The sequence below is a fragment of the Oncorhynchus kisutch genome, linkage group LG5 (assembly GCF_002021735.2).
Source record: "Oncorhynchus kisutch isolate 150728-3 linkage group LG5, Okis_V2, whole genome shotgun sequence".
In the NCBI taxonomy this organism is placed as follows: Eukaryota; Metazoa; Chordata; class Actinopteri; order Salmoniformes; family Salmonidae; genus Oncorhynchus; species Oncorhynchus kisutch.
Window position 1 is genome coordinate 9,402,460 of NC_034178.2, and position 22,123 is coordinate 9,424,582.

Sequence of the window (22,123 nt, forward strand, 5' to 3'; positions counted from 1 at the left end):
AATTTTGGTTACTACATGATTCCATGTGTTATTTCATAGTTCTGATGTTTTCACTATTATTCTACAATGTAGAAAAACTCTTGAATTGAGTACCTGTGTCCAAACTTTTGACTGGTACTGTATATCAACCAACTTGTCCCACTTCTGGACCGTACAAGATTGATGCTATAAATTACCCACAGACACATGGAGGAAACAACCTCACTGGTCATATCAAGCAACTGAGCATCCATCTTGGATACCCCTCCGTCAGAAAATAACAGCGATCACTCAACCTAATGTCACCTGTTTCCCATCAGATAAAGTTCAGCCGTCTCCTCCGGCTCTACAGTGATCAGGTTAGCAGGAGCCACAATGGCAGGACCTGAAACAGAACCACACATCCTAATGAAGATACGATCGCCAGAGGTGCACAATGCATGTTCAAAGTCTCTCTCATATAATGAACTATAGCCATATGCCCCCTCCCATTCTGCTGATCTTAATACTGTTAGTGTGGGTCTCACAGGTCTCAACTCCAGTAAAGCAAGGCCTGGTTGATTAATAGGCTATTAACCCATTCCCTGTGCTGTCGTTAAAGGGACTCTTAGATATTTAGCCGGGGCATTCACAAACACTGGAACCCAGCAACAGATTAATTTGCTGTTGTTTTCTCCTCCCAAAGCAGCCCCATATACTCCTGCTATTTGGTGCGTAATTGGTGAGATTAGATCGAAATACATGTCCCAAAACATGGTGTCCCAAAACATGGTGTCCCCAGTCTATGTCTACTTTTCAAGAAAATGGCCTAATAAGTCTTGTTAGGGACCCTAACAAGACATGGGGAGCAGATGAAAATCAATTCAATGGTTAGAGGCAACATGAAATTATGTTGAGATGATGTGGACTTGGGTCCCTAATTCAATCAATTGCAGATAAAGGAGAAACAATGCAGGTTCACTCAAAATGTTAGTCAGAGGCTGCGTATTTGACAGGCAGCCAAAACAGACCAATCAAATCAGCTCTGAAAAAGATCTGATGTGATTGGCCAAAAGACCAATTTGTGGAAAAACAACTAGAATTGGCCTGCCTGTGTAAATGCAGCCAGAGTGTTAATTGTGACACAACCAACACACCACAAATCAAGTCTTAGAGATCCTGTATGGATTCTATATGTATTTCTCAGCTAATCAACACAAAAACTACACCTGTCCTTTCTGTAGTTACATTATGTTTATACCCATAGAATTAATTTTCCACTATGTGATTGATCGAATTGGGTCTCATTAACATTTTCAAATGTACTTTTTTAATTGTACAGCAATACTGTCACCAATAAATGCTTTGTGGTTATCAACTACAGCTCTCTCTGGCTTTCGTCCCCTAGTCTCTCTTTTGATCAGGACAATTAGAGGATATTCGTTTCAGGATGCAGCTGAGACCAGGGACACAGCCATCTGAGATGTCTCACTTCCTGTTTTAATATAGTCTGTCCCCAAACTCCCAGAACACACTAGGTCATGTCTGTCTACCACCTCGCTTTTAATGACCTCTGTCTGTCTGGCAGAGTGAAGTAGAAGACAGAGTGTAGCAAGGCTCGATCTAACCCTCACTGCATCCCATATGGCACCCTGTTCCCTTTATAGTGCACTACTTTTAACCAGAGCCCTATATGGGGAATAGGGTGCCATTTGGGATGCAGACACTGTTAACACGACTCCTAAGACAGATGACAGATATCACCCGGCGCTCATTGATCTCATCTGAAGATGTTTGTGTTTGGATTGTTGTTGTGAAAGATTAAATTAGCTTGTCACAATTCTAGCTGACAGGAGATAGAGGGGAAGAAAGCGACTGGAGGCTGACGAGAGAGGCTTTACTGAGGGTATTGTGCTCATTTACTGGGCTAGAGACGCAGACCTTGGACAAGGCATAATGTCTGTCACGCGGCTCACCAAGGCTCAAACCCAGGACATCTGCTTTGTTAGCACACGTGACCACCCGTCCGAATTGTCTACCAAACGGCGCCACGAACAGTTAATGAATCAGCGGCGCAAATGGTGACACAGGCTGAGTAGTACGTTTCACACATCCCCATGTGCTACAAAGACACTGGAGAGCCTGTCATATAGCTTATAACTGTCTCAAAATAAGGGTGCTGATCTAGGATCAGGATCCCACTGTCCATGGAATCATATTAAATGTAATCTAACAGTCAACACTGATCCTAAATCAGAACTCCTACCTGAGACACTTGATACATATGACGCCAGCTCAGTAAAGATCAGACCAGGCAACAGCAATGCAAAGGCAACATTTTAATACAATGTATGGGGATTTAAACTAGGAGAATTGAGCGGTCATGGTGAATGAGACCGGCGGGGCTGACTAGGGCAAATGTATTTCTCATCACATTGACAGGATAACTGGGTGTAAAAGCTGCTCCTCCATTAAAACCCTCATGGGGGCATTTTACTCTGCAGATGGGGAGTTGTAATCATGCTTGCTTGATCAGGAAGGGGAGGGAGGGAGGGCCGGCCTTGGCGCGAATAAATCACAGATAACAGTAAGTGAACAAACTCAAGTCAAAGCAGCGTAGATTAAACATATGGGGAAACTCTACAGAGGATTCGTATGGGCAGTGCATTCACCTTCCCATATGTCATGATTATATTGAATTTGACAGTAAAACTATTGTACTACTATTTTGAATTATACTCCAATAGCGCCATTTTACTTCATTTAAAGCAGGGTCTCCTAAACTCAGTCCTGGGGCCCCTCCTGGGAACATGTTTTGGTTTTTGCCCTAGCACTGCACAATTGATTTAAAGCTTGGTGATTAGTTGGTTCTTTGAATCAGCTTTATAGTGCTAGGGCAAAAAAACTAAATGTGCACCCAGGGGTGCCCAGGAACCCCAGGAAAGTACTTTACCCAGTGACTTCAAAAAAGTTGCTGCCATACATGCACATTGTGTTATTTGATGATAGTGGCTAAAGTGGAACTTAATCATGTCATGTCTTGTCAAATCAAATTGTGTTCGTCACATGCACCAAATACAACAGGTGTAGGTAGACCTTACAGTGAAATGTAAAAAAAATTAAAAAGTATTTACTAAATAAACTGAAGTAAACAATAAATACATAAAAAGACACATTTAAGAAAAATACAAGATGTACTCTGCTTTTTTCTTGCGTCTGAATTCTGCAAAACTCTCATCTATTCCTCCATTACACCCTGTCGCAATTAAAATAGGTCTTTGTGCGTATTTTTCTGTCATAGTCTGTGTGTACTGCACCACCTCAACAGTTAATTGCCGAAGTTGCCAAAGCCTATGAAAGAGGCTAATGTGCAATGACAGAGGTGCACTTAGCCACGCAAGCGTGAACTGCTCATTACAGCGACGCCTTGTAAGATTAGGTATAGAGAACAGGCTTTAAATTGAATTGTGAAATGTAGGGTTGGAATCGTGTATGGCATGTTATTTCAATAGATTTGAGCCATGCAGAAAACAGTTTCCTATGTCTCAAGTGAAAGGTGTCTGCCTGGAATGAAACTGGTGAACCGGTGAACCACTTCTCGTATAAGCATCACTTATGATAAGTGATAGTTCACCCCCAAAATCAATATGTGTCAGGTGTTTTCCTCCCTCAGACACGGTTGAAAGTCGACCAGAGTCAACGACAGATATGTAGGCATGTCCTTTCAAACACTCTCGACATGGCACCCTAGGCTTCGCAGTGCTACTACACTTGGTTGTTGTTAAAATGTGCTTTTACAGTGATTTCTCCTTCTGTCTTTTACAGTTAAACCAACGCTTATCGACGTCGACATATACGTCAATAGCATCGGACCTGTATCATCAATAGACATGGTAAGTGAATATTTATCTCTCTCTCCTGCTTATCATGAACATAATTGGATTACTTTGGTTTTCTGTGCCGCTTGAAAAAAAAAAGGTAAACTGTGGGCCAAGAGAGTAAAGGCAAGATGCACTTTCCATCGTCCTTCATATCCCCTGTGAGCTGGGCTGCACAGGAAAGCAGTTGTATCTGGTGGTGAAGTGGGATGTGTGGGTGATGGAATGAGAAATAGAGCCTGTGGTCACAGTGCTCAGACAGCTGTTATACCCGTAGTAACTGTATCGGTATGCTCTGTATGTAAATGACTCAAATGTAAAATCGCTCAAATGTACATGGCTCAAATGCTTAGCAGTGATAGCGCAATGGATATTGAATGCATACTGTGTGAGGGTGTAATACAACTCTAGCTCCCATTGTAGTAAGAACAACCCTTAGTGTGTTATTCATGATATACATCAGAGTGCTTAAGCCTTGTTGCTTATTTACTTAAATTGATCCTATATGTAATATCCCTATATTTTGTGATCTTGTGTAGTGTAGTGTGCTGTTATTTTTTATTGTTGTGAAGTTCATTCAGGCCATATAGCCATTTTTGTTTAGAATCAACAGCTACACGTACTAGTGAGTCACCGGACCATCACATAACTGAATGATGTTCACCCCACCTTGGATTTTTACCTGATTATTTCAGATACACAGTGATTGGTGAGTCACACAGATCTCCACCACGATGTGACTTTGGCTAGACTACGATAGCCTATAGGAGCACCCAACACCCTCCCTTAGCCCCGCCCCTGTAACTGTTTGTCCTGGCAACATTACAAAAAGCCAGGAAGAAAAGAAAAACAACCGATTTCTTCAGCTCGGCTTAGCTGCAAACCCCCCGTCACGCTTCAGTGCACCCCGAGAGTCACCCTGTGAACTGAGGAGTGACCTCTGTGCCTCGAATGTCCATTTAACGCATTTAGATCATCAGAACTCTGTTTCTGGAAGACAAAGCAGCAGGTCAAGTCGATGGGTTGTATGGAACAGGGCATCCATATTGGTCATCAACTGTAATTGTTACATGTTCATATACAGTAGGGTTGGCAGTCAATAGACTCACCCAGGTATGATGTTCTATGGACATAGTATTTGATATAATTTGGAACTGTGTAATACCCATCCATATTGATAATGTGCAATAATATATATTGGGTTTGTATAGTCAACAAAGGCTACTCACTCAGACATGATGTTCTATGTTCATGCTATATACTCTACTATAATTGTTTCTGTTTAAGCCATATCTACAGTATAAGCCTAGTATGTAGTCACCCAGACCCGATGTTCCATCGGCATTGTTAGCGATCCAAAGAGAAGGAGAGTCTTTTTTTGCCATCGGGGAATGGTTAGGGTTTATTTACACCGACGGGACTGAGTCCTCGGATGAGTCAACGTCACTGAAGCAGATATGAATCTAGGACAGAGTGTGATGGGAGCATGTCTGATTAAGTACCATTATCTCAGAGCGCAGTGGTCATAGTTGCTGGTGCTATTCAGGAAAGATAGCACGTCGAATTAGCCGACCAAAAGAGGACACTATGCCACAGTAATCTCGGCCTACAGTCCATCAGTTAAAGATAATGACTCTCTCTCCATGAGATCTCGCAACGCTACAGTGCTTCATGTGGTGCCATTGAAAAATGATGGATCTATGATGTTATTTAGTGCATTTTTGCTGAGTGAAAAAAGATTGTGTTAATATGAGGAATCAATATTCTTCTCCAGGGCATGGTTATTTTTATGTTCCACAGGATTAGAGCCAATAAAGACCAAAATAAGTTCTTTAGAACCTGTCTGATTGTTTGCTCTCCTCAGAATGAAAATAGATTGATAAGAGTCTGCCAAAATGTCTAACCTAGATAACAACGGATTACATAATGTTAACTAGTGAGGAGCCACCCCACAGAGAGGAAGAGGGATGTTTGACGACGCCATGTTGAAAATGGAGTGCATCTAAGATGTGACACCAGGTCTCAGGGGAACAACAGTAGATCAGTGGGTAGTGTTTACTCGACCAACAGAGAACTCATCCTATTATGCAGTCTGTCTAACCTTCAGTTTCTGATAGATCTCTAAAGGATTGCATCAGGACATCTGTCCCAATATCCATACTATACCACTTACATTTTAGTCATTTAGCAGACGCTCTTCTCCAGAGGAATTTACAGTAGCATAAGGGTTAAGTGCCTTGCTCAAGGGCACAGCAACAGTTTTTTCACGTAGTCGGCTTCGGGATTCAACCTTTCAGTCATATTCATAATTTGGTGTGTATTCTATGTGGTGTGCTAGTATGAACTTTAGACTTTATCTACCCTCCTCCATATTCCAGTAGATCGCTATAGGATTATATGGGACTATATGAAGGCTACAGGCCCAGATCGTATCTCCCCTTTCTAATAATTGGTGTCATCATACCTCTGTCGTCATAGAGCAATGAGCATAGGAAATACTTTGTCTGTTGGATTCCATTAGCTTTGCTATCCAATATCCATACTCCTATAGTTTGACAGCTGTCAGCTAGGATTTACAGTGACAATTAGTGTTAAAAATATATATATTTTTTTTTGTTAGCCAACAGAGGAACGCAGTGGTTCCCTTGGGCTAATCCAATACCATTACTTTAGTACAGTATATATCAGAAAAGAAAAATGTGAGACATTTCAAAATGTTTTCATTGTCTTGTTTTCAACAATTGTTTTCACAGATTCTCCCAAGTATCCCACACATTGAGTTTCTGGATTGTAGATTTCAACCACAATGACCATCGTTTAATGACACTGGTTACTTGATGTACTCACTGAATTATTGACACATTTTGTTTGAAGGGACATCTTCACAATTTTCCGCGAAAGGAATTGCTATTTTTAGGCTATATCTGGGAGGCTCACTCTGTGTCCAAGGCAACGGGGCTACCCGTAGCAGAAGCCACAGCCAGCCATACACAACATGCAAAAGTTCAAAGCTCTCTACATGCAAGCTGCCCATTGTTGGCCAACCTTTTACACAAGACTGACCTTTTGGTTCCTCACTGTAAGCCTTTCTAAAAATATATATATATATATATATATATAATAAAAAATAAAAAAAGTTTGGCTTGACAATGACAGCAATGGAGTTGGCAAGATCACAAACAGATCTGGGACCAGGCTAAATAAACTATGTAGAACAGAAATGTGTGTGGAAGCAAGTGTAATGAATCATACACAAGACTGTGAGTACTTCTAATGGGTTGATATTGTGGATTTACAGATCGTGGCATTGTACTGTAATGCTGTAATTCCTCTGAGCATCATTTTTTCTCACTTGACCTTTCATAATGTCGCAATTGACATGCTCATTTTAGTGCCTGCTGTTGGACTTTAAATTCATGAGGGGTGCTTAGTGTTGGCCTGGAAGTTGCGCTCTGGGAGTAATTCTTAGCCTTGTAACGACCGACAGAGAGGCTAAGGTACATTCATAATTTACCTCTTTTTTTACATGTTTAATTTGAACTCACGTTCATCGTGGTAAGACTGTTGCTTTGCCTTTTTCACGTCTTGTAGCATCAGTCATTAAAAGCGTGGGTATGAGCTTTCATAATGATTTCCATAATCGTTAATGACACAGAACGAGGAAAGAGGATGTGGTTTTTCCATCTCTACACTGATAAGCTGTTTGAGCACAGCGTGTATTTTATAACCAAATATTATCGCCAGAGTGATGATTTTAACAGTAGCAATCATATCCAGCTGCTTATGGCCCTCATCTGAGGTAGATAATAAGTCTTTTTCTAAATTCCTTACATTTAGTGTAGAGATGGAATAGACTCCGGGGTAGACTGAATTTGGAAAATGTAGTCCCCTACAGGCATGTTAAGACCTTAATTAGAGACCTAGGGTACTCATGATTAGTGATGAGTGCACACGCAGGGATTGATTAGCTCTTTCCTAATGTGAGCATTTTGTACTGGGATCCTTGGGACATCCAAGGGTTAGGGTAATGCTAGGGGTTAAAGGTTAGGGTTTAGGGTAGGGACGTGCCAAGGATTCCGGATAGCACTGACCCTTGTAAAAGAGACCTGGATCTCAGTGTGACTTCGCTGTGTCCATAAAGGTTAAATAAATAAAAGATACCCTGAGTTACTGTCCGATGACATAGTAGTTTACTGTACACACCCTTATGATGTAAGGAAGCCGGGTCTAGCAGTGGTTTAGGAAGCAAGTCATCTTCTTTGTTTTAGCCATTTTTTTCAAGACTATGAAATGTCATTGCAGTCTTAAGGTTGTAATTAAGTTACTGAAGTGAAACTAATTACGATGCCTCCTGAGGAAAATATCTATTCATATTTATACAAACAGTTTATTGACCTTCATCTTACATTTCAAGGGTATTACAGGACTACACAGAAGCTGTTAGAGGGGGAGAGAGCGGAATAAATGCATACCTGGTATTTTGGGTTTTTCAGATTTCCTTAGCGATTAATCACTGATTTCATATCACATTTATCTTCGGAACTTAGCTAGTGAGAAACTCATGGGTGGAATAACATTGTAAAATGTTAGATCAGCATTATTAATTCAAATGTAGTCATGTAGGTAAATGATGTATCTTATCTGTGATACTAGTTTGTCTGATCAAGCCCGTTTCACTTTATTTCTCATACATTAATGTATGCCATTTAGCAGATGCTGTTATCCAAAGCAACTTGCAGTCATGCATGCATACATTTTTCTTAGGGTTGCCCCAGCGGGAATCAAACCCATTAAACCTGTGCTATGCGCTACGCTCTACCAACTGAGCCAAAACCAGATATTATAAATTACGGTGGCTATTGTCTGGGAGGCTTGAGTAATATACTCTTTAGACTGACGTATTGTGTGATCGACTGTCCTTTTACTCCTTAAGGTCATGGTAACAGCTACAGTCGTGCTGCACCCATCACACTCTAATTAGTGCTGCATTAAAGTCAGGTCCCATGTGCCTGTAAAAGTTTCCAAAAGGTCACCCGTCAGAATCAAGATGTGGTTTCCGGGAGAACGTCAACATAAGGGATTAGGAAAAGAGAAATACTTCTATTTTTTAGCACTTTTAAATGTTAAGGCAATTTAAACTTGTCTTATCATAGAATCATTTATGGTATGTTTTGTCTAAGAGAACAAAGGTCTTGTCTCGTCCTGTCTCTATGTTCGGGTAGACCATCAACACAGCGATGTGCAGCTTCTCTCAATGAAAATATATATATTCTCCAGAGTTGGGACCAAAATGTATCATAAAATATGTAATAATACATGTAGGTTAAAGGTCATTTTGTTCTGTTTTGTTACAGGAATACGAAATTGACATAATTTTTGCACAGACGTGGATCGACAGCCGTCTGCAATACAACAGCACTATGAAGATCCTGACTCTAAACAGCAACATGGTGGGAATGATCTGGGTCCCTGACACCATCTTCAGAAACTCCAAGAACGCAGACTCTCATTGGATTACGATGCCCAATCAGCTTCTGCGTATCTGGAACGATGGGAAGATATTATACACGCTGAGGTAAAATAAATGGCTTTTCTTTATCAGATGTCACAGACATTGTTGTTTTGAACAGCCAACTATCGTTGCATCTTAGTTCAGAATTTACAGTGTAGCAAACATTGGGTTTTCCCTTGAAAGGAAAGAAAAAGACAATATAAATTAAAATAGTGTCATTACTACCTGTCTTTGTACTGAAGATCTAGAATATTCTAACGTCCTCAGAACTCAGGTAGAGTTCAACACAGTATAAGAAGGTGGCACAAACACACTGACGTCTGTGCCACATACTGTTGCTATGCCATTACACAGAAATAAACATCTGTCTACTCTATGATAAGACAGACATTGTTTTGTCTCTTTCATCATTGATCCATTATGTGGGTTAGCATACTTGGTACACTCGCTTTACACACTGAAGTACACTGTCTTAGGGAGGTCATGCTTTTTAGGGCATAAATGTCATCCATTCAGTTCTTTTTTGCAACGTTTTCAACCGTGGACTCACCTCCATTGAGAAAAGAGACATCACCCTGCTGTTTGCGTCACTGACTGAGGCATTCCCTTGGCAACAGGCAAAGCACAGGACAAAGGAAAATAATGTGTGGGCAGGTTAATTATTGTCAGCACTGACCTGGCTGGCTCCACAAGGCGAAATCATACAAGATCTGCCATTATCAGCCATTCTCAGTGAGCTTTATCGGTTAGTATTATCTTTGAGAATGATCGTTTAGCATTATACAGTGTATGAGCACTATCACTGAACATTATTATTGAGCATTATCACTGAGATTTGTTATTTAGCGTCATATAATGCCCATAATGTTTATACACACCATCATATACATATATATTTATATTCCGGACACTGACATTGCTCGTTATAATATTTCTATATTTCTTAATTCCTTTCTTTAGATTTTTTTGATTTGTGTGTATTGTTAGGTATTACTGCATTGTTGAAGTTAGGAACATAAGAATTTCGCTACACCCACAACAACATCTGCCAAATATGTGTACGTGACCAATACAATGTGGTGATGATTATTGTTGAGCATTACAATTGAGCGTTGTCAGTGAGCAATATCAGTTTGCATTATTAATGAGCATTTTCAGTAAGCATTCAGTTAGCATTATTCATCAGCATTATCATTTAGCAGATCTATAAATCTTCTTGAGTGGCATCCTGGTCTGATTAAAACAATGGAGTGAATCAAGCTCCCATCTAAGCTCTCATTAATTCCTCTTCACTGTGAACTTCAGTCAAGCCAATGTAAACAAGAGTGACATTTTATCAGGGAGACAGAGGAAGAGGAGAAGGAGAAGAAAAAAGAGAAGACGAATAGGGTGAAATTCGGTCCGATGACCTACATAACTCCGGGACGAGAGCATTTCTTCATCCAGTCATTTTTCTTAACTAGTCTGCCGGAGTTTGTTACTCAAGGAAAATAACAATTTGAAGGGCTCACCAGACTCTGAGGCGACCAGCCGGCCGGCCGACCGGCAATCTCCAGCCCCCTGGCACTGGCAGTCATGTCAGGATAATACGTGGCCCATTAGGTCTCTCACAGGCATGCAACAAGGTGCCAGTTTGTTATCCCTGCAATCGCTCATTCTTTTCACACTAACAAAAAAAATGGAAACAGCATAGCAGCGAAATTCAGCATTATGGCTCTCTGTCTCTTTCTCAGCATGTGCAGTATGTAAGAACAACATCAAGAGCCAGCCTTCCCTTATTTCACACCCTATGCTGTCTTCATCAATAAATGACACGTTCACATCACCAGTGGTGTATGTGAGAAACGATGGCAATGCTCACTCACGGCCTCTCTCTGACTCGTGCTGTAGGTTGACCATCAATGCAGAGTGCCAGCTGCAGCTCCACAACTTCCCTATGGATGAGCACTCCTGTCCCCTGGTCTTCTCTAGCTGTGAGTATTGTGCGGCCAGGCAATCACGTCATCCATTCATATGTCACATTTTGTATATATGGGGAAAAGTAGTATATTTAATATATGAACAATACATTAGGAAACATATTTCATATAGATACATGAAAAATGCATGAGAATAGGTAATATATTTAATATAGATTGATTAATTGACGCCTCCACATACAATTTAAGAAAATCATCTAGGGTAACACAATAAAGCTTGAAAGCTTAGTTCCATTCTGATCCTTTTGAAGAGGGAAGGGGGGGGCAGCAAGGTTAGGCAGCAATGGTATTTGCAACAAACAATGACAGACCAAATTGTTGTTTGTTTCATAAATTGAGCAAATTAGTATAGTTCCATTTCCTAATAATCAACTCTGGACAGATGCCTCACATACCCCTAATATATACAACAATCAACACCTTATTTATGCACAAGACAATCACAGTATGATACACAATAGACACCAAAAGTCAGACCATACTATCCCGGGCATTTTCTTCTCACCCACGTACGGTAGTCTTACAACTCACTTTTATATAAACGATGGAGGTATCCGCAATGAACGCCATTGGTCACTACAGGTCCAATGTACTAGATCCAAATGATATCGTTTCTATTCTGTCACAGTATGAGGTCGATGCACATACAACTGTTTTGAGTAGGAGGCTTGTTGGGCAGATTCTCTGAAAGGTATATAGGTTTGTAGCCTGAAAGATTTTCTGCAGTCTTTCATGAGAATGTGTGAGTCACCAATGTGAAAGCTTGATGCAAACCTACTCTGTACCTCTTTTCCATTCTTTAAAGCCACATGGAAAAGGACCAGGCTTTCTGGGCAGTCCATTAACAACACAACAACAGCACGTCACCTGCAATAAAATGGGACAAAATTCAGCTCAGGCAGAATGGGAAGTGAACATAGAACGTTATTATTAAGTGAAGTAGAACATTGAATTTCTACCCTAATTAAAGAATTGGTGGGAACAGGATGTGAAGGCCATGCACACTGAAGCTAATGGATTTCCAGCTGTTTCCCAGATAAAGACCTTGATCTTACTTCTATTAAGTCTACAATAAATCGCCCCCCCCCCCCTTCCATTTCCCCACCCTTCCAATGAACCACCATTGCTTCACCATCCACAGCCTGTGTACTCTATGTACATCCATACAGTAAGTCATCCTCAAAAATGTCACCTTCAGAAAATAGTCCTATCATATTATTCTGGATTTGAATGTTTTTGTTGTTGTTGTAAATCAACATCTTTGTCTGATTGCCCAGACACTGAGCGTAGTCCTGGTTTAAAAAGCATGCTCAATAGAGAATAGGCTTAATCTCTGACCTGGAAACAGGGGAAAACTCTATCAATTCCTCCACACCACCCACCCACTGGCGTGGCTGAGCTGACAGACACATCCTCGCTGTTTGATATTTTCACTTACCCCAGGGAAAAGAACATTGGACATGTGGCGTGTTGTGCTCCCATGGCGACAGGTAGCCCGGCGGTTAGAGCGTTGGGCCAGCAATCGAAAGTGGCTGGTTTGATTACCCGAGCCGACAAAGTGAACGATCTGCCGATGTGTCCTTGAGCAAGGCACATAATTTGCTCCAAGGGCACCGTACTGCTATGGCTGACCCTGTAAAATAACACATTTCACCGACAGGAGTTTGGTGGCATCTTAATTGGGGAGTACAGGATCGTGTTAATGACTGGAGCAGAAAAAATGGAAGGGCATCAAACTCATGGTCTCTACATGTTTGATGGCATTGCATTCACTCCGTTCCAGACATTATTATGAGCAGTCCTCCCCTCAGCAGCCTCCATTGCGTTATCTAAAACATTTATTTTATTTTGTTATTAAATCAATGTGGACTTCTCATCTTTCAGATCTTTAAAGGGATAGGTCACCCAAACTACAAAATGCCATATTTGGTTTCCTTACCCTGTAAGCAGCCTAGATATGACAGCAATCTGTCCTTTGGTTTACCTTTCCTGGCACTGTTTCAAATTCTCATGTTTTAGCATTTGTGTCATGGGACCGATATTACAAATGTTTGCACATCGTTCAAATCATCCCAAAGTATCTCAAATGAGCAAAGTCACTTATTAGCGAAAAATGGGCCCATGACTTGAATGGGCTTTGTGCCACAAATGCTAAAACATTAGCATTTGGAAACCGTGCCAGAGAAACTAAACCAAAGCATGGATTGATGTCATACCTTGTCAATATACTGCTTACAGGGTAAGGATACCAATGTCATTTTGTAATTTGGGTGAACTATCCCTTTAAGCAGGAAGTGCATCGTGACTCAATCTAATGAAAAAAAGAGAATCCCAGGTAAGAGATTAGTCATTTCTGTCCATTGAAGTGTTTATATACGACCGAACCTAGAGCACAGTGCATATAGGCTGCTGTACAAGGATTACTAGACATCTGTCCCTTATACATTCTCTTTGCTTTGACCCAAGCTATTATCTGTGCAGAGGAGAGAGGAGGTTGGCTGGGCTGTCTACCATGGCTCGTTTCAGTGTAACCTACAGTACAGAGTGGGATATGTCAATAACTGACATTTACCAGTGAAGAGTCAATCTTACAGTGTACTGACTGTACTCCACCCATCTTAATGGAGACAGGAGAGTATGTGGTTTCTGTTATGTATTGGGTAATGTTGTTGTGGGCACGTCAAGGAGCGCGCACAGACACTCCCATATATAGCGTGCCCGCCCCATACAGTGGGTGTAAAAGTTCAGTCACCTGCCGACATGGCTTTCATGTTTATTGCCTGCACCATGGAGTAAATAGCCTAAACTTGCCTTTCTGCCTCCTCAGTATTGGATTGTACTTTCACTATGTCACGGACATAGTACTGAACACGAGGCGACTCTGGACTAGAATGTTTGAAGAGGATTTGTGAGTAAACATAAAATGGGCTCCTGAGTGGTGCAGTGGTCTACGACACTACATGTCAGTGCTAGAGGTGTCACTACAGACCCTGGTTAGATTCCAGGCTGTGTCACAACTGGCCGTGATTGGGAGTCCCAAAGGTTGGTGCACAATTGGCCCAGCGTCATCTGGGTTAGAGTTTGGCCGAGGCAGGCCGTTATTATAAATAAGTATTTGTTCTTAACTGACTTGCCTAGTTAAATAAATAAAAGTGGATTTTCCTTTTCTGACGTGACCATGGCTTTTTATGGGAAGATTAAGGAGTTTGTTGATGAAAAGCATAGGCGACGGGAGGAGTATGTTGAAAGGCTGGAATGTTTTTTTGTGGCTAATGACATTGGAAATTACGAAAGTAAATGCACTGTGCTGCTCTGTGTGTGCGGGACGGTGACGTATTCTACACTGAACAAAAATACCTCATACAGTTGAAGTCGGAAGTTTACATACACTTAGGTTGGAGTCATTAAAACATGTTTCTAAACCACTTCACACATTTCTTGTTAACGAACTATAGTTTTAGCAAGCCGGTTAGGACATCTACTGTGTGCATGACACAAGTAACTTTTCCAACAATTGCTTACAGACAGATTATTTCAGTTATAATTCACTGTATCACAATTCCAGTGGGTCAGAGGTTTACTTGCACTAAGTTGACTGTGCCTTTAAACAGCTTGGAAAATCCAGAAAATAATGTCATCGCTTTAGAAGCTTCTAATAGGCTAACTGACATAATTTGAGTCAATTGGAGGTGTACCTGTGGCTGAATTTGAAGGCCTACCTTCAAAGTCAGTGCTTCTCTGCTTGACATCATGGGGAAATCAAAATAAATCAGCCAAGACTCCAGAAAAACAATTGTAGACCTCCACACGTCTGGTTTATCCTTGGGAGCAATTTCCAAATGCCTGAAGGTACCACGTTCATCTGTACAAACAATAGTACGCAAGTATAAACACCATGGGACCACGCAGCCATCATACCACTCAGGAAGGAGACGTGTTCTGTCTCCTAGAGATGAACGCACTTAGGTGTGAAAAGTGCAAATCAATCCCAGAACAACAGCAAAGGACCTTGTGAAGATGCTGGAGGTACAAAAGTATCTATATCCACAGTAAAACGAATCCTATATCTACATAACCTGAAAGGCCACTCAGCAAGGAAGAAGCCACTGCTACAAAACTGCCAGCTCTGTCAGGAGGAATGGGCCAAAATTCACCCAACTTATTGTGGGAAGCTTGTTGAAGGCTACCTGAAACGTTTGACCCAAGTTAAACAATTTAAAGGCAATGCTACCAAATACTAATTGAGTGTATGTACATTTCTGACCCACTGGGAATGTGATGAAAGAAATAACAGCTGAAATAAATCATTCTCTCTACTATTATTCTGACATTTCACACTCTTAAAATAAAGTGGTGATCCTAACTGACCTAAAACAGGGATTTTTTTTACATGGATTAAATGTCAGGAATTGTGAAACTGAGTTTAAATGTATTTGACAAAGGTGTATGCAAACTTCCGACTTCAACTGTATGTACGAAAGTATATACTTCAGGCACACCTGTTGCTGACAGGTGTATAAAATTGAGGTCACAGCCATGCATTCTCCTTAGACGAACATTGGCAGTAGAATGGCCCGTTCTGAAGAGCTCAGTGACTTTCAACATGGCAACGTCATAGGATGCCACCTTTTCAACAAGTCAGTTCGTCAAATTTCTCCCCTGCTAGAACTGCCCCGGTTAACTGTAAGAGCTGTTTTTCCAATTAAAAAAAAAATATATATATATTTCACCTTTATTTAACCAGGTAGGCCAGTTGAGAACAAGTTCTCATTTACAACTGCGACCTGGTCAAGATAAAGCAAAGCAGTGCGACACAAACAACAACACAGAGTTACACATGGGATAAACAAACGTACAATTAATAACACGATAGAAAAATATATATACAGTGTGTGCAAATGTAGTAAGATTAGGGAGATAAGGCAATAAATAGGCCATAGTGGCAAAATAATTACAATTTAGCAATTAAACACTGGAGTGATGTGGAGTGATAGATGTGCAGAAGATGAATGTGCAAGTAGAGATACTGGGGTGCAAAGGAGCAAAAAAATAACATGGGGATGAGGTAGTTGGGTGGGCTATTTACAGATGGGCTGTGTACAAGTGCAATGATCGGTAAGCTGCTCTGACAGCTGATGCTTAAAGTTAGTGAGGGAGATATAAGACCATAAGACTTATAAGACTATAAGAGAGAACTGGATGGAAAGGCAGCCAAAAGAGCAGCTGGCTTTAGGGATGATCAGTGAAATATACCTGCTGGAGCGCGTGCTACGGGTGGGTGCTGCTATGGTGACCAGTGAGCTGAGATAAGGTGGGGCTTTACCTAGCAAAGACTTATATGTGACCTGGAGCCAGTGGGTTTGGCGACGGATTTGAAGCGAGGGCCAGCCAACGAGAGCATACAGGTCGCAGTGGTGGGTAGTATATGTATATGGTAGTATATGCTCTGAGACTTTGAAGTAGTGGTTCCCCTTGCTCTGCAAGGGCCGCGGCTTTTGTGAAGCGATGGGTAACGATGCTTCGAGGGTAACTGTTGTTGATGTGTGCAGAGGGTCCCTGGTTCACGCCCGGGTATGGGCGAGGGGACGGTCTAAAGTTATACTGTTACATTGATGCTGTTGACCCGGATCACTGGTTGCTGCGGAAAAGGAGGAGGTCAAAAGGGAGGTGAGTGTAACGGATGTGAAACGGCTAGTTAGCGGTTCAATCGGTGACGTTACTTGCTCTGAGACCTTGAAGTAATGGTTCCCCTTGCTCTGCAAGGGCCGCAGCTTTTGTGGAGCGATGGGTTATGATGCTTCGTGGGTGACTGTTGTTGATGTGTGCAGAGGGTTCCTGGTTCGCTCCCGGGTATGGGCGAGGGGACGGTCTAAAGTTATACTGTTACACACACAAGCTCACAGAATGGGACCGGCGCATAAAAATATTTGGTTGCAACACTCACTACTGAGTTCTAAACTACTTTTGGAAGCAAAGTGGAAGCACCAGAATTGTTTGTCGGGAGATTAATGAAATAGGTTTCCATGGCCGAGCAGCCGCACACAAGCCTAAGATTACCATGCACAATTCCAAGCGTTGGCTGGAGTGGTGTAAAGCTCACCGCCATTGGACTCTGGAGTGATGAATCACGCTTCACCATCTGGCATTCCGACAGATGAATCTGGGTTTGGTGGATGCCAAGAGAACAGGAAGGCCCTTTCCTGTTTCAGCATGACAATGCCCCCATGCACAAAGTGAGGTCCATCCAGAAAGGGTTTGTCAAAATAATTGTGGAAGAACTTGACAGTCCTGCACAGAGCCCTGACCTCAACCTCATTGAACACCTTTGGGACGAATCGCCCAACATCAGTGTTCCACCTCACTAATGCTCTTGTGGCTGAAGTGAAGCAAGTCCCCGCAGCAATGTTCCAACATCTAGCAGAAAGCCTTCCCAGAAGAGTGGAGGCTGTTATAACAGCAAAGGGGGACCAACTCCATATTAATGCCCAGGATTTTGGAATGAGAGGTTTGACGAGCAGGTGTCCACATACTTTTGTTCAAGTAATGTATAAACACAGCGTGTAAAGTGTTGGTTTTATGTTTCATGAGCTGAAATAAAAGATCTCAGAAATGTTCCATATGCATAAAAAACATATCTCAAAAATAATGTGCACACATTTCTTTATATTACTGTTAGTGAGCATTTCCCCTTTGCCAAGCTTATCCATTCACCTGACAGGTGTGGCATATCAAGAAACTGATTAAACAGCATGATCATTGCAAAGGTGCAACTTGTACTGGAGACAATAAAAGACCACTCTAAATTGTGGCAGTTTTGTCACACAACACAATGCCACAGATGTCTCAAGTTTTGAGGGAGTGTGCAATTGGCATGCTGACTGCAGGAATGTCCTCCAGAGCTGTTGCCAGATTATTTAATGTTAATTTCTCTACCATAAGCTGCCTGCAATGTAATTTTGTCAGTACATCCTACCGGCCTCACAAATGCAGACCACGTGTAACCATGCCGTCGTGTGGGCGAGCAGTTTGTTGACATCAACATTGTGAACAGAGCGCCCCATGGGCAAGCATAAGCTACGGACAACAAACACAATTGTATTTTATTGGTGGCAATTTGAATGCAATTTGAATACTGTGATTAAATCCTGAGGCCCATTGTCATGCCATTCATCCGCCGCCATCACCTCATGTTTTAGCATGATAATGCATGGTCCCATGTTGCACTGATCTGTACACAATTCCTGGAAGCTAAAAATGTCCCAGTTCTTCCATGGCCAGCATACTCTCCAGACATTTCACCAATTGAGCATGTTTGGGATGCTCTGGATTGATCTGTACGACAGCGTGTTCCAGTTCCTGCCAATATCCAGCAACTTCACACAGCCATTGAAGAGGTGTGGGCCGCCATTAAAGAGGTGTGGGACACCATTCCACAAGCCACAATCAACAGCCTGATCAGCTCTATGCAAAGGAGATGTGTTGCGCTGCATGAGCCAAGTGGTGGTCACACCAGATACTGACTGGTTTTCTGACCCACGCCCCTACCTTTTTTTAAGGCATCTGTATCAATTTTCCCAGTCATGTAAAATCCAAAGATTAGGGCCGAATTAATTTATTTCATTTGACCAATTTCCTTATATGAACTGTAACTCAGTATTTGAAATTGTTGCGTTTATCATTTTTGTTCAGTGTACATTAGGTTCTCTACCCACTCCAGCCCTGCCCACTGCAAAGAGTTATGATCACATAGTGGCATGTTTGAAGTGGCCTTTCAGCCCAGATCCGTCAGAAATTGTGCAGAGATTTTATTTTCATAATTGTAAACAAAAGGCAAATCAGAATATCTCCAGTTTCATTGCTGGTCTGCGCAGGCTTTCGGTGCACTGGAGCCAATGCTGCTTGGCTGAGCCCAATCTGATATTTAGAGTGGCTGAGGTAAAAGCCTTGGCAGCTGAGACTGCTGCAAATAATGCCTGCCTGCTTCACCCTGAAAGACCAGGTCCTCTGACTGTTCCTGTAATTCATCTCGCTGAACGTAGTAGGCCGGTGCGCAAGGAGGGGGCGGAGTCAGAGTCCAGAGATGACTTCAAAGCCTGTTTCAGATGTGGAGGTGCTCATAATTCCAACAGCTGTAGGTTTAGGGTTGCAACCTGTCACTAATGTAAACGGAGGGGACATATAGCTCGACTTTGTTTGACAAAGGTCCCAGTCCCAGGCCTCAGGCAGTTCATTCATGCCCACTAGGACCACACAACAGACACACTTGGTAAACTGTCACCCAGACCTTGAGAAGTATGTTGTCTATAGTACCCATGGGGGGGCCACAGCCTGAGAGAGAGAAGTCCATTTTTGCTGCACCCAGTGTTGAGTTCCTGGGGTTCCACGTTGACAAGGAAGGCGTGTGACCAACCCAGGATAAGGTAAAGGCCATTAAGGAGGCACCTTCTTCCCAGAACAAGTCTGAGCTTCAGTTGTTTCTGAGGCATCTCAATTTTTACAACTGCTTCCTGCTTGATAAAGCTACAGCCCTGGCATCGCCTACTGGACCTGGCCGCTCATGAAGAAGTCTATAAAGAGGCTAAGCAGCTGCTGCAAGCAGATGGGCTGCTAGCCCACTATGATAATAGAAAACCCCTGTTACTGGTCTGCGATGAATCTCCATATGGGCTTTGTTTAGTCATGTGGAATATGATGGTTGGGAAGCACCTGTGTGCTACGCATCTAGGACCCTAACTGTCGCTGAACAGTAGTATGCACACCCGGATAAATAGGCCCTGGCGAACATTTTTGCTGTCATGAAGTTCCATCAGTATTTGTCAGGTCGCCATTTTGTGGTCTACACCAACCACAAGCCCTTGATAGGCGTGCTTCATCATATGAAGCCCATGCCCAAAAATATTTTCACTTGCATGGTCAGATGGAGTCTGAGTACTGGGACATAGTTATGAGCTCTGCTATCATCCAAGGAAGCAGTTGGCTAATGCAGATGCCCTGATTTGCCTGTCACTCACTACCCCTTTGTCTGAGCCACCACCTCCCTGGGAAGGGATGCTGTAGAAGGTGGTGCCCGATGCCCTTCTCCATGCTTCTAGGAAAGCCGCACTGACCTTCAAGGATCCTGTCCTGTCCCGAGTGCTTCGCTGGGTGCTGCATGGATGGGCCTCTGAGGTTCCTGGCAGACCGTTTGGGTTTCAATGGTATCGTCGGAACGAGCTGTTGGTTCACAAGAACTGTGTGTTGTGGGCTAGTCGGGTTGTGGTACCTGGCATGGCGAGCGAGGGGGTCTTTTCCATGATGCATGATATGCATCCTGGAATAGTGAGGATGAAGGCACTGGCACAGAGATATGTGTGGTGGCCCGGGATGCACATGGAAATTTAGGCTGTGGTGCGTCACTGTGTTCCCTGTCAGGAGTCACACCCTGCTCACCCAAGGCTGCCTTGGAAGTAGCCATGGTTATCTTGATGCCCTGTGGTGCTGTAATAAGAACCCGCCATTTGCTGTTTGCCATTCATCGGTTGTGTGACGTCCTGGTGTCAGATAATGGAGCTGCCTTCACTTCTACTGAGTTTAAGGAGTTCGCTAGGTGTAAATGAATCAGACATTTCACCATAGCCCCATATCATCCGTCCTCCAATGGCCAAGCTGAACACATGGTTCAGACAACCAAGGAGGATCTATATCTTGGTGGGTGACTGGCAGGCTTGACTGTCAAGGTTCCTGCTGTCTCAACATGTTACGACCGTGTCTACTGGCAAGATTCCACCCGAGCTGTTAACGAACAGGTGATTGACAACTGCTTTAGATCGGCTGCACCCGGACATGGCAAGTGACATGCGTCTAAGGCAGGAGGGTGATGCAGACAGGGGCCGTGATCATTTAAGGTGTTTTCCACCTGACGAGTCTGTGTACATGAGGAACTACTCTCGAGGCCCTATGTAGGTCCTTGCAGTTGTGGAAGAAGCCACTGGACCGGTCTCTTACAGGACTCGGACGCCTGACAGTAAAGTGCACCGCAGCCATGTGGATCAGCTGCAGGGCCATGAAGCTGCAGCCCCCTCTCTCATTGGCCTGGATGCCCTGGACACCACACCTTTAGGAGGCAGTGCCAACTCCAGAGCCAAACCCTGATACCCAACTTGCAGCTGAGCCCTAGCCTAAACATAGCTTTCTGCCTCCTCGTTATTGTATTGTACTTTCACGGCATAATAGTTTCTAAGATATGGACATGCACTCAGCACATTCCACATCATCTCACCAGCTTCCCTTTGTTGTAGCTTTCGCTAATGTGAATAACATTGTCGCTTTGTGCGTGTGTGAGATACACACCTCATAATAACATGTCAATGGGATACAGTTCACCTGCTTGAAATCATCAGAGCACAATGAAGTGATTCATTTCCGTTGCATGGCTTTCAAATTAGATTTCAGAGGCACACACACACTTCTGTGAAAAGGGAAGGTCAACTCTAGCATCAACACAACACTCTCACAGTAACTCAAAGTATCCCATTACACTTGGTTCTGTCCCTTTTCATCTGCTCTTACAGCACTTTACTATGGCCCTGTTTTTTACTTTTTAAAAGTCTAGTGGTGCTATGTGCGTGTGTGTGCTGTTCCCATATTTAAGTGTATTTAACAGTATGCAATTAGTAGGTTATATAATACATACATAGGAATATGTCCAGTAAGACCCATCAAACAATGAAACATGTATGGGTCAGATTGAAGCATAAATCTTATTTTATTAGAATGAAATGCTACCATAGGGTCACAGGGTCACTGTGTGTTTACTT

At 42.5% G+C, this 22,123-nt stretch overlaps 1 protein-coding gene across 2 annotated transcripts in view; it reads left to right on the forward strand.

Annotated features, from left to right (window-relative positions):
- LOC109890610 (gamma-aminobutyric acid receptor subunit gamma-3) overlaps positions 1-22,123 on the forward strand; it is a 39,487-nt gene that overhangs the window by 6,907 nt on the left and 10,457 nt on the right. For both annotated transcript variants that reach the window (XM_031824357.1, XM_020482557.2), the window contains exons 3-5: positions 3,784-3,851; positions 9,191-9,411; positions 11,239-11,321. In XM_031824357.1, the coding sequence (XP_031680217.1) occupies positions 3,784-3,851; positions 9,191-9,411; positions 11,239-11,321 (372 nt within the window). The remainder of the gene's footprint in view (positions 1-3,783; positions 3,852-9,190; positions 9,412-11,238; positions 11,322-22,123) is intronic.